General features: G+C 36.6%; 1 protein-coding gene across 1 annotated transcript in view; it reads right to left on the bottom strand.

Moving 5' to 3' along the window:
* Nucleotides 1-18,560, bottom strand: part of CTNND2 (catenin delta 2) — a 543,425-nt gene that overhangs the window by 397,597 nt on the left and 127,268 nt on the right. The window contains exon 2 of the mRNA XM_074146739.1: nucleotides 12,799-12,911. Within this exon, the coding sequence (XP_074002840.1) occupies nucleotides 12,799-12,911 (113 nt within the window). The remainder of the gene's footprint in view (nucleotides 1-12,798; nucleotides 12,912-18,560) is intronic.

Raw genomic sequence — 18,560 nt, forward strand, 5'->3', positions numbered from 1 at the left:
ATTAGGTAAACTTCACCCTGTACTCAGTTTGATGGTAATTAATAAAATGCAGAAGGAAGATTTAAATGAAAAAACCATATAACTATTGATGGTATAATGCAGTTAATAATTCATTTTTATATTACTCATTATGAAATTTGTTTATTCTAAAAAAAACCTGATCTAGTCGTTTCATGATAACAGAGTAGATATGAATGTAAAAGTTGTACTAGATCTTCCTCCTCTATATCCAGGGAGTTGGGGAATATTGCCCTATAGAGAGTAAAATAGTAGAAAGCTGGTGTGCAAGAGTCTTATTTTTTAAAATCTTCGTGCAAATGAGCAGTGTGGAGGAGCAAAGTGAAAATAAAAGGGGTAGAGAAAAGCCAGTAAGAGGCAGAATATTTATTCACAATTAGCAGTAACTGAGACTACATTTACCATGAGCTAAAAGCACAAGGGACACAAAAGGGCCTTTAAGGTTAACATATTAAAATCTAGAAAATCTTCCTTAACTGCTGAAATGGCAACATGCCTAGAGAGCATATAACATTAGGCACTGAAAGTACGTTGCTATCCATTTGTGAGATGCCTGTGGAAACAGAACTGTCTTCATTCATGCCATTCCTGGAATTCAACTAAACATATCAGTAATACTTCCTGCGCACTTTTGATATTCAATATACTCGATTATCAAGGAATGTACAGCCTAGTTTCCGCTACAGAGCCATTTCAGTCATAGCAGCACCATTAAGATGTTTATGTCAGTCCCTCAGAAAAAGTACACAGACAACACAAAGGAAAATCAGGACCAATTCCTGTGCAAATTATCACATATGGACAAGGAGAGATTACCTAATAATTAAGAGTAATAGCACTGTTAATTTCTAAAGTAAGGAAAAAAAAACACATGGAACAAAAAAAAACCCCAAATCTTTTCAAAATGAATTGTTAAGTCTTAAATTTCCTGTATCAATCACTAAAGCTAAATTCAACAAAATGGTTTTGTATCAAGATAAATCACAGCAAGACACAGGATCCACTTTCATTGTGACAGCAGAAATTACAGTTGTTGAGATGAGTGCATTTTTGAAAGTTATGACTGATGAGAAGTCTATAACATTAGTAACTAGTCCCATATCCGCACTTGCTGAAAAGTCATCAGGACTTGCCAAAGCAAGGAAGTGCCAAGATCAGGAGTTAAGGCTTTATTTTGGCAAATAGCAGGATTTGGTGAGTTAGGTGGAATATAAATTTAGACAATGAAGAAGAAAGGTATCAAAAGAGAGGATGCTCAAGACAGAAGTCAAGGTCACCTACGCAAGCTCAGACAGTGAGAAGCAGAACGTAGGGGTGGTGAAGGGAGAGAAAACACTATGTCTGACTGCAATATTTCTTTGCAACTCAACACAAAATTGAATTTTTTTTCCTCAAGAAAAGCAGTGAGATAGGCTTTGTCTTCATCTGTGGAACAAAACAACAGAAAAAAGGGGGGGGGGGGGGCAGGGACGGGGGGGCAGGGACAGGGGTGCTGTCTGGAATTCTGGGAAGCCTTCAGCTGGCTGCATTCTGACTTACTGCTTGTACAAAGGCATTGTTATACAGCTTCTGTTTCATGACCGTTTCATTTCTAAAATGCTCTAGGGATAAATCATGTTTGTGCGGAGGGACGCTGTTGTCTACAGGACCAATGGAGTTTCCTAACTTGCAAAATGTGCATCAGGAAAAGAAATAGCTATCTGCTTATAATAGCTGAAGGCAATCCAGTGGAATTGTATCAACTTCTGCTGCCTAATTCTGTCGTTGTAAACATTCGTTTGAATCCTCGTCAGGTATTCTCTGCTTCTCGTTTCTCTGTGCAGCCTTCCAGATATGCAGGGATCCTAATAACCAGATCAGGAACTGACATACAGATGTGATGAATACTCATAGAAGCAAATGAAGCCAGTAAGATCTGTTTTCAGCGATTAGTCCTATATTTCTGAGACTGAGTAGCCAAGATAAATGGGTATTTTCAACTTCCGTCTGTAGTCCTCCAACTGTAAGCAAGGCATAATATGGTTCCCTGACTCCTCTGCCTTATCCTCCTGTCCTGCTCTTCTCTAGACTCTGCCCTTGTTTCATTTTCTTCATCCTACTCCACCCCACTCTTCATTTCTCAGGCCCTCGGATTCTGGTGTGTGACCACTAAATACAAACCTTTGTAGACTGAATCTGGGTTCTTCCAGAAGCCTCATCCACGTTTGTCAAAGAAGTTTTTCCTCCCCAACTTTTCCTCTCATACACACATGTAACTGGGATGCTAAAATGCACTTCGGGGTCTGCTTCTTGACCTCTTTCCGTTGGACGTGGAAGGACGCTTCCTTACCCTGGCAACATGGAAGGAAGGATGGGATAATACTGAAGAGACTGCCCTCGCAGCTCCAATATTCTGCCCCATCATACACCAGATTAGGTAAACAGCAACAAGCATTGTAGGAAAATAGGGATTTATCTCTGTAACGTGTAAAAATGCATTTAGTTCCTCTGTTAACAGCAAGACCTTTTGATGCAAATCTGTAACAACAACAATGATGATGATGATTAGTTGAAATTCCCATCAAAACCTCAGTATGTGCATCTTAAGAAGGAAATACTCAATCTGGAAGGTGCAGCTTGGCAAATAAGGAACTGAAATCTTGGTTTAACACAAACCAGCAGGCAACATTTAATGACAAATGCTACTACAGTCTCTGATCATGATTCCTCAGAACTGACTGCTTGAATCACCTTTGATATCTTACTTCCATTTCAGCGTTTGATGTCAATTGCCCATGGCCATTAAATACTGCCACCACGTTACAGGATTTGCTCTCAGCTGTAAACTAGCTACTTCTAAGATATCAGAAAAATGGTATCTAGTACCTTTGACCCACAAGCAGTAAGCACTAAAAATGAACTTTTCTGGACAAGTTTTGTCAAACTTTCCTGCAAACACACTAAATTCAAGAACTTCATAATGGCAAGGCACATTCCCTCAGCGTTATCCTCCATCTTGACTTCCTCCAAACCTACCCAAAACCATTTCAACATCTGATAAGTAAGGATGGGGACAAAAAGAACATTGTCAAATTATTAAAGCAGAGCCCAGCAAGGTATCATAAAAAGGAGAGCTAGAAGGGCTGTATAGAAATAGTCTTGTCACTCATGTCCCATTCTTGATAGATATTCTACATGTCCTTAAGCTTCAAATGATAGTTTTTATAGTCTCCTTAGGCAATCTATTATAGTGCTTATCTGTCCTAAATGGTAAACTGTATTGCTCTAATTTTTCAACAAACGGCTTGTCAAAAGTAGTCTGAACACAGAACCCCACTCCATAAGAAATAACCAAGTTTTACATTAACAACAGTACATTTCATAAGATCAGTGTTTCCATGTTTATTTTGAATTAGTGCAATATTCAAGTGTCAGGCTTGCAAGAACAAATTTAAATTAGGAATGCAGTAATTAGAAAGAGTTGTCAGATATTTTATCATGCCAGAAGTGCACTAAGGTAGAGAATACACTATGGAGTACAGTCTTCATTGGATTACATATCAGTAAATGTTAGTATTTAAAGTATCTTCTAGTTTTTCTGTTGTCCTTATTCTGCTTTTTCTGCAGATTTTTTTCTGCATTTTGTTTTCCTGGTATTAGTGAAATAGAAGAAATAATGAAAGACTTGAGCCAACTAAGAGAGAATCTAAGTGACACCTGGCAGCCCCAGATAAGGCTTTCAGCCTATAAGACCATTTCTTAGAGCACTAGAGAGAAAAAATATCTATATCCTTATTGTCATAGCTTCTCTGCAGTAACTTTGATGAGATGAAAATAAAATCTGATACTTTAATTTCATAAACATGCCAGTGTTACGAGTTTGGCAATGCTGAACGTGACTGAACAGTGTTACTGCTCTCGTGGAGGTGATATCTCAGGAGGGTACTTGGAAAACAGAACAAGAAGGAGAGCATCTGTGGAGGGGGTGTTTTAAAAGTCTTGTCGGAGTTGGTGCCTTCAGAGACATATCTATCAGGGAATGATATGACCTTTGATACTACTGTAAAAGATATGGATGTATTGTGAAAAAGAATATCACACCAGACTTGATTGCTTGGACATTTGCTGGAAATCTGCCTTTCAGCAACAGAAGCTTATCTGCTGCAAAACTGTGAAACCAGTTAGTTCCCTGTAGAGGTTCAACAGGACTAATCTGTTTTCTTGATGTGCCTCATTATGGAGAGCCAGCACAAAGCTCCCACAAATGCTGTATTACTGGAAATACAAAAAAGTTGTATAACATTTTACTTTGCCTATTTTCCTGCTTCTGTACCAACAACTTCTCTTTTTTAACTGTTTCCCTAAATACTGGAATTTCAAACACTGTGTACAGACAGGTTCAAACAATCTTGTATCAGGTAGCTCTGAATGATCAGATCACAAGTCTGATGTTTTAATCCAATAAACTGTCAATCTGTACAACATAATTAACTAATATTATTAATATGAATTGTACCACCTGTTCCAACCACAACTTATTTCCTATAATGAACATGTTCTTCAAATCTTCCTTTTTTGGTAGTGGTCTCAAACTGTTTTATTGAAGAAGTCTAACAGGATACAGAATCCATCACCTTTTGGGTCTCTACATCTCATAGCCAAAAGATCAAGAGACAGCAAGTACAAGGTGAAACAGGATTATTGAAAATACTAACATCAGCATTTCCCTGATCACTTTCTCTTACTTCTAAAACACATTCTCTGACCTGAACACTCTTACATTTGGTAGTATACCTGAAGCCAGCAACATCAACTATTGATGTCAAACTGGTATAGAAAATTAGGCTTGGTATATTGTAATAGCTGTCACAACAAGCAGAATCTGTCCATTCAGCTTCCTGACAATTATGTATTTCACAAAATTCTTATTTCTAAGCAAAGATTTCAGAAGTGCCAAAATGCTGTAGGCATTGAATTAGTTCTCTGATTTTCAGAAGTGCCAGGTTCCAGCTATTACTTAGCAGACACACATTAGCAGAGTGATCATCATTCAGCACCTAGAAAGTCACCAATGATTTTCATGGTAGGTAAGTAGGTTGTTGGAGAAGATGAATGGTATGGGGGAGGAGAATACCTAAATGACTTAGCTAAGCTATAAACTGAAAACTGACATGGGAAAAAACCCACTTTATTAAAGTGGCCAAGCATTCAAACCACGTTGTTCATTTTCAGTTGTGGTTTGAAAAGAAACTGAAGCAGCCTTTGTCTTCTAAGATTATCCAAATGAAGTCCTTATGAATGTAACAAAAATACCATCTCTTCAACTTTTTCTAAGAAAATCTCTCTGCTTTTGTTTTGTTGGGGTTTTTTTGTTGTTTGTCTGGGGTGAGTTTTTCAGGCTTTTTTTTTTTAATTTATGCCTTTTACAGATGGCAAAGAACTCAAATAATGCAAAGACTTCAAAGAAAACATTGTGGTATAACAAACGCTGGTGCATTTTCCCACCATTTTGATCTAATTGAATGTTTCCTTTCAGCTCATTTCATTCTCATGCTGGCTTAGTAGCATTATAACCAAAGATGCACAATTACGCAACAAGAAAATTGGCTTCTTAGTAAAGAATGGTGGTTTTTTTATCTCTACTGCCTTGAAACCTACAACATGTTTTTACCAGGATATTCTGTTTTACCACAATCCCAGTAATGCATGATAAGCTGTATACAAGATCTGGAAATGTATCACATAGTACCATGGTTGGTCTTGACAAAAATTCCTCATCAACATAGACAGATTTGCGTTACCCCAAAACATCATTGTATGCATGGCCCACTTTTCATTTTAGTTTTCCTACTCAAGACCCAGCATCAGTTTTGTACCTGTCAAGGTTTTTTTTTTTAACAGAACTGCCATCAAATAAGATGCAGTAAAGACTGCCCATATACAGCCCACTCTTTTTTTAGCCCATGTGTCTTCACAGCTGGGTCCTTACTTTGTCGCTCAGCCTTAGCCAACTGAAGAATGCTTTGAGTTGATGCAAGTCTAGACAGTCTTACTTGGCCCTTAGAAATTTCATTCCATTACTCTGAGGTTTGGTTGGCTGCTCCCTCATATACCTTGCTGGTCTGTACACAAACTGGAGGTTTCCTGCTTGTGATTGTAATTCCTTTGCCTGCTGTACCCTGAATTTTCTGACATCTTCCCTTCTTGACTAAGTTTAGTTGCTATTCAGAAGTAGAGCAATCTCTGCTTCTTTCTAAAGGGTACCACATGACCTGGTCAATTATAGCAACATAAAATCATTGTGACATAATGGGCAAAAACCAACAAAAGCCCCCACAAAATGCTGTCTTACCACAGCTAAACATTCAAGCTTATAGAATTTGAGAGGAGTGTTTTCAGAAACTCACATTTTCAAAATCCTGCCTACTTTTATTGCCATTTCTTGTTTTATTTCAGATAAACTTTTTGATTAATTCAGTTGACAAAAGTTCACCCAAGCATGACTTGTTAAGCTTCTCGTAATCCACAATGAAGATGAGCAACAGTGTGTGACAAAATTTTAGGCTTATTCAGCTTGAACTACTGAGCAAACACACATTCCAGAACAAGATGATGTTTTGAGCTACAGCATTTGCTGCCAGAAGTTTAGTCAAAATCTTTTCTGTCCACTGGTGAAATGCCAATCATCTTAAAGAATATAACATTTAAAATTCTGACTACATTTCTTGAATGTAGTAACTATTATTATCATGCTGTTGGTTTGTTTAAAAACGCAAGTACAAAAATTACACTTGGCATTTTCATAAGTAATGATAAAATATTGATCCATTTTATTTCTGCTCTGAAATAACTGCTGTGCACTTTTTTTCTTCTTAAAAGTTAACTTTCTATTTTATATTTGATTAAAAGGGTTTTTTCTTTCTTTTTTTAGAAATTTAGAAGTTTCCCAGCAGCCCTTGGAGACATCACTGTAATCAAAGCAATGTTAAAAAGTTTAACACGTTTAACTGATAACGTGGTGAGTTGACAAAGAAGCACAATGCAGGCAAAAGAGTTTTCCAATAATGATGGTGTATAAATTTTAGTTGAAAGTTGTGATATTTTCTAAACGTGACTGTTGACCAAACTCTTTCAATACAAACAACTGTTCTGCTCTCATAACATAATAGAAGCATGTCTTTTTCTTCTGACTCAGAGTCCATAGTAAAAATACATTTTTCAACTTTGCTTTTTTAATACCCACATTCACAGGCAAAAGCAAACCATACTTTCATTAGTTTAGATTAGAGAGTGTTTTGTCTGAAATACCTGAAGAATTTGATGCCAAAAAATACATAGAATTATAATACAACTATTTTCCTAGTATTTATACGGAAATGATAATAAAAAGCATAGTAAAAACTTAGGTGGAAACGGACCCCGGATGTCTCTAGTCCAACCCCAGCTCAAAGCAGGTCCAACTAGATCAGGTTGTTTAGGGCCTTGTACAGTCATGTTTTTAGTATCTCCAAGGATGGAAACTTGATTAGAATGGTCAGAATTTCCCATGTTCCAACTTGTGCCTGTCACATCTCATTCTACCACAATGTACCTCTGAGAAGAGTCTCACCCTGTCTTCTCTACATTCTCCCATTACCCGTTGTAGACAGGAAAAAGACCCCTCCTGATCCTTCCTCACCTCTACCGGACTACTGGATTTTTCAACCCCTAATATTAAATATCTACAATATTACATATACTTCTACAATAAGTAGCCTAAATTGGATCTAACACCCACAGCTGTACAGGAAAACCTCATAACTGCAATTTATTTATTTGACCAACACAGGGGAAATTGTCTCCCAATGTCACAGTGCATTTCATCTCTCTCTTGAATGTTCTTGAAGTGAAGGATCTTATGGGTTTATCAGTTAGACTTGCTGGAAGTTTTTTCAGAGAACTTGCAAAAATTGTATCCTCGTAAGGAGAAAATCAGTTTCCCCAGTAATAAAATCTGAATAAAATATGCATCTCAAAGATAGAGAACTACATGGAAGAAAGCATGTACAAAGCAGGTAAGCTTTCCATGTGATCTAGTAAATTAGATTATATTTTTGCTACCTATAAAATAGAGAAACTTTAGCATGTCGCTTAGGACATTCTTTTCAGGAAACTTTTCAAGAAAATTTGCAAATGGCAAATCTCTTCTATTAATTTCAGTGGGGGGTTGAAATTCAGTTGAGAAAAATTCTACTCCCTGACCCGTTTGCAAACTATATATGTACAAAGAAGAAGAGTAGGCTATGCTTGAGCTACATTCCCATGTTCAAAAAGTAAGGTTCCATCAAAAAAAAAGTAAACAAACATAAGTTGCTCACATAAAACAGTGATAAAGAATGTGAAACAAACTTATTTTAAAGTTTTAAGGATTTATTAACAAGTAAGTACAGTTCTTCAATGAAGTCTAAAGGATATTTGTTTGTGTAAAGACACAGCTTCCATATATGTTACATGACCACGCATACAATCTGTTTTCTTGCCTGTTCAGTCTTTCTATTCTGTGGCACTATTTTGTCTGAGTTCTTTCAAAAGAAAACATGAAAAAATGTAGCCGAGTCTTCAAAATGCCTTGGAGATTTTGTTTTAATCTCTGGAAGGAAAAAAAACCCACAAACTACCACTCACTTTCATCAGCTTCTGTTTTGAGGAATTACATGATGTGGTCATGGGAAACTCATAAATTTGAAACACATTAATTCATGCTTAAAATTATCAGAGAATGAACACCTCAAAGATATGCAGGCATCTAATTGCCCTCCGTACAGACAGAAGTGACAGACTGATGGATCTGGCCCAGAAGCAATAAGCAGCTCAGCCAGATGGATGGAGCAGTGCAGAACACGACTAGGCTCCTTATAGCATGCGTGATGAAATTTTAATACTCAGCAGGCTGAGTAATGAACCACTCAGAGCTTGCCAACATGGAAACACCACGGCATGGAAGAGTTCCCTAAGTTTCCTCCTGCTTCATTGTCTAAGCATTTCATTCAGTTTTATCAGAAGCCATTCATTCCACCTTTGATTCACAGCCAAGAACTTGTTCTCGAAGAGAAGGCACTCAAGTTCTTTTGGTAAAATTCCTAGCGAATATAGTTCCCTACCCCTCTAAAAAATGACTACCAGTCAAGAATGTGACAAGGAATATTTACTTTGGGTATTTTGATGTGGTCTAGCTGATACGCCAGCACAGAAATTATGAACACTATTAAAGCTGTGGTGTTTCCTCACAAGCCCAAAATCAATTCCTTCAAGGTTAGCAAAAGGTTCTGTGGAAGAACTGAGCATTTGTATCCCTTGAGTTGCCAAAGACTTGTCACAATCAGAGCTTTGGATAGACAGTCAGTTCCGGCTAATCTTCTGAACAAACTGGCATATCTACAGGCAAACTACAGTACAGAGATACCACTTTGTATCACAGAAAATACAAATGCCAGGTTTTTTTCTGGCTGGTTACACCTGCCTCTCACCAGGCTAGCAGCTATGGAGCTATACCAGTGTCAGATGCAGCGATTCCTGTCATGGATCTCAGCTGCATAATTCTGTGCAGAGTGGCGCTGTGCTGTGCAAATTCATCTCACGCTACTTTCTGGATCCCAAATTCTGTGACAAGAAAAGGTTATATAGGAAGTCCTTAAGAACTGAAAATTGAGCCACATGGAGTTTCACAGTACAGCTGGATACACAACTCCTTCTGGGCCAAGACTCAAATATGCAGGAGTAGTACAGAAAGCAAAATTGAAGCCAGAAATAACAGCCCTTCAGCATGTTCCTAAAAACCTGGTTCCAAGGGCACAATCTTCAGACATAGAGGAAGACTCCACAAATCTACTATCCAAAGGAGGTAAAGCAGAGAGCAATCTTCCTGGTTTCTCCAAAATGAAAGGCATTGCAAGTACTTGCTACGTATACCTGCAGTTGTTTTACGATGTTAGACCAAGGTATGGCAGAAAACACCACTGTAAGCTGCTTCAGCCTGACTAAACTTGCAAATATGGATAGCTGCTCCATGGACTAGTTTTAGATACTTGAGTACTAACAGCCATAGGTAACAAATATTAGCAAGAAAAATTCCTTTTAGAATTATTTTAAATTGGCAAAAAAATATTTAACTTCCCAATATTAAAATATGCTGATTACAATCAGTCCAATTTGATTATACCTCAATAAGGAAAAGCATCTGAATAATAAACTTAGGTGTTACCAGACAACGGTGACGTCACTGAAGGATGTATATTCCCTTCCACTGGAGATGTAAAGGTAGAATTTCACTTTGAATAACGACAATATTTAAAACAAACGCAATTGATTTAAAGATTGCTTTAAAAAGCTCTTTACCAATAAAAGCTTAGTAATAATAGCTATAAGTTCTGATTTTAGTTTGTGTTCGGCCAGAAAACCATGATTAAAACAATTAATCAATTATTCAGTAGCTGAATAAAATAAAGGTGGCAAAATCTTCAATTTACCCTGTATCAGTAAGAAACTGATTTTTAAAGCATTTAGTATTTGGCACAAAGTTATTCATCAGAGGAGGTCAGTCTAAAAAAGCTTAGCTTCACATGGGGTTATATGTATGAAAAAGAAGTATTTTTAAGCAAGCCTCTTCTGCCCCCACAGACTCCAACTTAACATAGCAATGCACCTTAATGCATTTTCCTTAACATACATTATTCCACTATATAATTATTTGTCTTCCAAGTCTTTGTCTTACTATACTATGTGAAAAGAATATTCCCAAATCCGAATGAGTACCGGAAAGTCAGCACAGCAGTCAGACTGATATTTGAGTTCACTTAATGTTTGTGTTAATTCTACCCACTCCCATAATCATTCAGAATGATTTAAGAAGATGATTTAAGAATCATTTAAGAATGATTTAAGAAGATTTAAGAATGATGAATTTAAGACAAACAGAAAATTAAAGCTTACTTAACATGTATGGGAGAAACGATGACAAACACGAACAATATTAGATTCCCTTTTAAAATCACTTGCCAAGTCTAAGAACAGCTATCTAACTGTAAGCTTTCAATGTTATTTTCTGGACAACAGTATTTCAAGTATTTCTTAAAGAGTTTTTAGTTGAAACGCTTTAAATTTTAAACTCTCATATGTAAAATAATTGTAGGGCAAACTACAGATGTCAAAAATTTGCATGAAATCTCCTTGGTTATTCTAGGTGCTAGTTTGTTCCACAGAGATATTAGTAGTCAAAATATTAAACACTTCTCAAAGAACTCGATTCTCTTAAGAAACAGCAAAGTGACCTTGATACCACTGATGACTCAAAAGCATAATATAATTTTACCAATACGAAAGGAGTTCACCAAGAAAACATTTCCTTCCAAAGAAGAAATTTCCCAACCTCCATGTCACTGGCTGGAACAATCCTAAAATAATAGTATTATACAAACATAGTTCAGATAGCTTTTTTGAAATGCAATCATACCATAATGAAAACATAAAATGCCAGAGGAGTGCACTTAAGGTGCAAATATAGTACTGTACTGCATTGCTAAATATTACCTACTCTGTGCTTAAATAATTCTAAGTAATACAGTTTCTCTTATATTAATGTAAGTCTAATTGGTGGGGAATATTATATAGAATAAAGTAAGATTTTATTTTAGGGAGTTCATTCTCCCCAAGATAAAATATAAACATTCTTAACAAATCAAGGGAGATTTAAGTCAACTTCATGTACAGCTTCTGCTGAATTAGTGAAATATTCTTCTGACTTCTCCTATTTTTACTGAACTGTTACATTCAGTATTTTTGTTGCATTTTTGGCATTCTACTGAATAATTATTTCCTACTTATCATGGAAAACAATAATTTATTTGATCGAAGTGTAGTCTGAATTGCTTAAACTGAAGAAGAGTTTCTTCCAGTAGAGATAGATATTTTTTGTAGTTTTTCTACTAGTATCACACAAAGCTTGGCCCTAAGCTTGGAATATACTTAATCTTAAGTATTCAAAATATATCACACTTAGTATTTCCACTGATAAAAACCAAAGATACGTCTACACAACATTTTTTTTTTAGTCCTTTAAACTCAAGTCCTATCACCTTTCTTTTATTAGGTTCACCTAAGAAAACAAAGAAACTAGTACCAAGAAGCTCGAAACTACAAAATCTTTCCTTGCACCAAACTGACCAAGAGATCAGCTTCATTTTGTTACAGTTTCTTAAATAATCTTGCCATCATCCAAACAATGTACCACAACAATTTCTTAAACTGAAGAAAGACAATGTTTAAAAAATGAGAGCGAGTCATGTTATCATTATATTTTCACAACAGGGCGGCAGCTTTAAGTAATTATCTCTAATGCTTTAAATACCTTGAATGATGAAATTATGACAAAAAACATTCGCAAAACTTATCAGTACATCTCTGCAAATAAGAAGCTAAAAAGCTCTGGCTGAAAAATACAGCTGTATTGGTAGTGGAAACAGGAGTTTTGCCGTTAATCTCTTCAGACTACAGCAAATCAATGAATTCCGAATGTGACTACTATTTTGTTACTGGACAAACCAGAGACCAAATTGCATGAAATTAAGCTTCTTCTTGAAAATTTGCATTGTGATCCGCTTTTTAAAAAGAAAATTTCAAGCTCTTCTAAAATCTCATGCTTCCTGGTGTATAATTTTTTATTCTTTTTTTTTTTTACAAGATGTTCACCAATCTTGTTCTCAGCTGTAATACATAACAGCGACAAAATGCATTACATTACAAAGAAATTACCAATTCGTACATTACCTAATGCTGCTCATGCTTCCAGTTTCTGATCCAAGCTTACATCTCTCCAGCTGGCTAGCTACAATTTGACGTTCAGCCTCAAGTTCTCGAGTCAGTCTCTCAAACTGCAGTTCCTGAAAAAAAAATAAATGAAACCATTTGTTTCAACTTCTCTTGAGATTAAGAAGGAATTTCAGTACATAAAACTAACTTGTGCAAGAACTGTTAGTATAATATCTTACAGGAAAGCTTTTTCCTCAGTCCAAATTTTTGTGGTAACACCTACTCGTTCCTTCAGTCACTCTAATGATATATGTCATAGAATGAGCTGGTCTATGAGGAACGGAATTTCCAAAAACATTAAACAATTTAGGCCTACGCCAGAATCATTCGTAGTTCATGTAGACCTCTTAGTAGCATACACCTGTGTTCTTAAAAAGCACATCTAAGTATGGTCACAAATGAGAACAATTTGTGTTACTGAAAAAAGAAAGTAAGTTCTACAGACGATCATGCGGTGACAAAAGATTTTGTACTCAAAAAGACAACCATCACAGTACACACTAGTGAAGTAAGTAAATTGAAGGTCTGTTGTTATGGACTGAACATAGTTTAATTTCTGCATTTAATGATGTGCAGAAGGAAAACTCAAGTAGCTTTGGACAAAAGCCATGTTTAAAATCCTACCTTTAATTGAATGTATTTCCTTTTGTTCTGTCAGTGAAGCCAAACCAGCCCCACCGGATAAGATTTATCCACAGAGCTTATAAATGTACTTCTAAAGAGTTTTTGTTTTTATACACAAGAGATTATTTAATTAAAAGGGAAAAAAAAAAAGCAGCAAAGCCAATAGAAGTAAAATCCCCACTATTCCTTAAAGACCTCCATTTCCCACATATGGTAGCAGTAGTTTTATGAACTACAAAATTGAAACACTTTTAGAGAATTATGTTTGTTGTAAGTTTGCCAAATGTTGCTGCCCTTTCATTTTGGACAGTTACATTAAGTCATTTTTACAAGTAAATAGAAAAGCTCTCTTGCCCCTTTTCTTTGGTTTTGTTGAAGGCCAAAGGAGAAATATTTTGAGAATCCACTTGCGAAATTATTCCTGTGTCCAGACAAACACACCCATTATTTCTTTCTCACACTTTGGGAGACCTCCCCATAATGCAGAGGTATGGAAGCGAGTCCCTTGAACAACTCCCCAGCAATGTCTTGCCTAGGAGAAAAACAGTACTGGAAATGACTTGGGTCATGACTTATGTCCACCAAGTGCAACTGAAGAACTCAGTATTTGAGAGAAATCAAGAATGGTAGAAGTAGAGAGAAGAATTCAAAAATCTCCATCTGCTACCTAAAACCTCTGACCAAGAAGCCAGGGACAAATGGAGGCATTAAACTTCAAATCTCCGAAATAAGGTAAACCATACCTAAAATGGAAGAATTCTGGTGGTCGTTATACCTAATTCTGGTGGACCATTCCCTTCCGTTTCTCCTGTTACTTGCATGGAATAACTTCATCCTGCACTACGAATAAGGGAGGAAGTCCAAGCAGATTAACTACAGCACAAAATGGCCGGTGTATACTTCAGTGGGCACTGACTATTTAACAAGGCCTACTTAATTCTATATTCATTATTCCAAGCAAGACTATCCAGAGTACAAGAATACCACGAAGAGTCAGATTGATATAAAGCACAAAACATCACTGCTCACTGAATGTTAATAGTGCAGTAGTAATCATAGTTAATAATATTCTCTGCATGTTTTTGTAGTACTCAGAAATGTCTTTTTCATTGTTGTTTGTAGATAAGTCTATTAAAAAATCACATAATAATAATCACTTTTTTCAGATATGCCTACTTCACAGAAAGCATTTGTTTCTCACCTAGGAGAACCAATTGTCTGAAAAGCTGAAGAGACCATTGATCAATTTTCCAAGAGTTATTATTCAAATCCTGGCCTTGTTTGCATAAAATACCCTTACTGCAGAATGGATTGTAGCCAAAATAATACTAAAGTTTTGAACATAAAATCAAAGTGGTATAGTATTTGCTTACCAAAGCATGTAAGCACTGAGAAAATTTGATAGTATAAAATACCAAACAAAACTAAACCATTAAGTTTACTTTCAAAATTAAAGTGAAAGCTTTAATAGCTATTGTGTTCCACTGCATTGTTTACGTTACTTGATTCTATCATGAAAATGATACCAATATATGTTTTGACGTTTAGCATACATTTTCATCTAGCCAGCTTCACCTCCCACCATCCCAGGTGAGGCAAGTCAGATACATTCTTTGCCATGGCCTATCAGAGTTCACCTTTTTTTACCTGCCTAGTGAGAAGATGCAGCTGTCCCCATAATGTTACTAATAGAAGGTAAGAATCCAGGGCTCAGGAGCTAACGTCCCCAATTGTCCATGCTGTCATTTGCCTTCTCCCAGACAGACAAGCATAGCTCACTGCATCCTTTTACTCCAGTAGGTGTGCGAACAACCTCTCTTCAGCTTCCTTTTGTCCACACTATCCTAAGTCAACTAAATACAGAAATGGCCCAAACCTATTTTATTGAAATACTTTAAAGATTATTTTGCTTTTTTCCCTTTCTTCTGCTATCTGGACTGTATACCTTCTTATATATTTTCTATGCTTTGTATTCCTTTAGTTAATCACTCCGGTTGACTACCTCCCAGACACTTCTGCATTTTCCCAAGGAACATCTTTATGTCATGATTACTTTTTCTACAGAACATTTTTGCCTCCGATTCCAGTCTCCGAAATACACTTTTCTACTCTTGACTGTCATTTATCTTTCTTTCCTACTTACTCTCTTCTGTTCTCTTCTGCACTGCATCTTTCTTTCATTTCCTAGCACACCTCATGACTCATCCTCCACTAATCTCTTGCAGTCCTACTATACAAATTGCTATTCTAGCAAATGCCCTAAGACGATCAATTTAAGCAGCCTCTCTCTCTCTCTCAATAATTGGTCCCTTATTGAGGGAACTCTGCCCTTCTTAAGATGTAGAAATTAATGTTTTCTGGTTTCACTGCCCACATTATTTCAAGTCCTGCCCTGCAGAGATGACTGGAAAAGGACAGTTCTGCATACGTTCCTCCTCAAGCAGGAAGCAGAGATGTGCTGGATCACTTAAGAAAAAGATAATCTTGGGTTTCTAATGCATGAAAATGGCTAGAATAGGTGAACAGTAACTTCATTGCTAGCTTGATTTAATTCCTGCTATTTCTCACTACATTGTCTTCTGTCAGGTGCCATCAGAAGTTAGTGATGAAAGAAAGGAGATGAAAGGTCAGGGTTGAGCTGTGTGAAGGGGCAGAGCCAAACAATTATTACCTCAGAATTATCCTCTATGTTAAATTTAACAAAAAACTGTGTTAGGTATTCCCTCATGTGATGACAAAGGTGTAGGTCCACAGGCTTGCCTTGGGAATGAAAGAAGAATTCAAGTAAGAGTCAGGAGAGATTGCTATCCCTCTGTATCAAGAAGCCCTGGCAGAGAACAAATTAATAAGCTTCCTTCTCTTTGTTCAGGAACCAGTGAGAGTGACTAATATTTGAATAAATCCATATGTTTAGATTTCAAGCAGCTGTCGCAGTGCAAGAAGACAGAAACTAGAAATAGTATTTGCTTACATTTTATAAAAATAACTACTGAACTTGACTCCAACATTTGTCTTATTTGTTCTGTTTACAATAATTTTCACCAGTTCATGCCATGTTGTGTTTCTTCACAACCTTCTATTATTTATCTGAATCAAGCTAATTGGAACATTAGAATTAAAAACTAATTCTGACCCACTGATTATGCAAATCTTGTCAAGACAATTGCAGAATGAAGAACAGCAGAAAATACACTGAAACATCAAGATTAATTAAAGTAATGCCACGTCAAGAGCAGCTTCATGGATTGTGCTACAAAGGGCGATGATGCCAGAGCAAGTGTTCATGAAAGGCACTGCAAAGCTGAAGTGACCAGTCTGGCAGTCCTTAACAGCAGAAAGGATTTGGGAGTGGGAAGCCAACAGAAAGATTAGAAATAATGACAAGAGTAATCCAGAGAAATCACTCAAGAAAGCAGCTCGGAAAGGGAGGAACTGTTTAGAAGTGGCATTTGTCCACTTCCATGAGTTTTTTTTTTAAAAATATTCATTATTCCATAGATGGCAGTTGGGCATATTTGCCTTTTCAGTATGAGATTTATATTTTATCTACCCTCTGCAGACATCAAAACTTAAAGCATTAAATAAAACTTGAGTAAGGTCATACATTTCATAGTGGTCGAGAAACTGAATAAGCCTAATGAAAATCTTCACAACCTTCGGACAGGTTATGAACTCCTGAGCTCAGGGCACAACAAGTAAGAGGCTATTTGGTTATTTTTATGCTTTGTATCTGCTGGATGGTCTGTACTGACCTATTTTAATGTTGGGAGGGGTAAAACAGGTTAAAAAAAAAAAAATGGCTCATAATCAGAGCTGATCTCTGTCCTTTACAACCTTCAAGTTATCCTTCAATCTTCTCACAGACAGATGTGTATTGATGCTGAGCAAAAGACATAGCAAAATCAGTAGACGTAGTAAAAAGCAGCTGATACCAAAAAAGGATTTATCTAAATTTAGCCTGAACAGCCTTGCAGATTTATTGAATTCCCAAGAATCTTAAGGTCATAATATTGAAAGAGGAGAAGTGTTTAGCTTTTGACTGTAAATATGCTATACAAATACAAATTGGTGCACTGACGATCATTTGAATCTTCAAATACAGACAAATAACAGCACTGAGGTAAAGCTAGGAATCCCTGGTGAGATGAATGGAGAAAGCCTGATTACAGCTATACAAACAAACAAATCGTCTCCTGGATTGAAGTCTTTCATAGGAGTATCCCAAAAGTACATAGGCTTTAGGAATGTACAACATTGGATTTATCTTGCTGTAACCTATTAAACAAGAAAAAACTGTACCTCGATTAATGACACAAGTAGTAGGTGTACATTGCTATGCATATCCTATGGCATCATGCATAATTCCACATACTGCAAAACACACTATTTTAACCTATTGTTCCAGACACACATGAACAGGTAAAGTTGGGAGACAAACTTCCCGAGGAAAAAAGCAAAATCTAGGGAAGTTTAACTTGGTGGAAATCTAAGGACAGCATCAGACACACACCAGACCTGACAGCCCATTCTGCATCTAGACGGAAAACATAATTTCTTGATGCTCTCAAACAGAATAAAAACATCACTAGCCATCTGACACTGGATGTTGTTCAGAAGCTTCAGAACTGCGCTTTAGAATGAACAATTCAATTCTTCCAGCTTCTCTAGTTTCTCTGTTGTTGGACTGTGTTTTCACTTGTACTGTTCTCACCTTTTTTCACCCAATTGTTTCATTCTTCGCTTTCACTGAAGAACAATGGGGACGAGGGAAAAAGCTCACAACAAGGCAATGATCAGATGAGCAGAGAGGTGGCAAATTCAAAAACTCAGTGGTGGGTATGTTGTTGCAGGATCTCAATGGAGGTAAAAAATAAATTAAGACTAAAAAACATACAATTAATAGGTATTACTGTTAATAGGTTACATTAATAGGTATGACTGTACCTATATGTAACTGTCAGTTTCCAGGTAACACCAACCTGAAGGAAGCAATTCATACACTGGAGGGCAGGACTACTATTCAGAGGAATCTTGACAAGTTGGAGGAAAAGGCCAATGATAGTGTCATAAAGTTCAAGAAGGAAAAATGAAAAGTC

The sequence above is a fragment of the Numenius arquata genome, chromosome 4 (genome assembly GCF_964106895.1).
Source record: "Numenius arquata chromosome 4, bNumArq3.hap1.1, whole genome shotgun sequence".
Taxonomy (NCBI): domain Eukaryota; kingdom Metazoa; phylum Chordata; class Aves; order Charadriiformes; family Scolopacidae; genus Numenius; species Numenius arquata.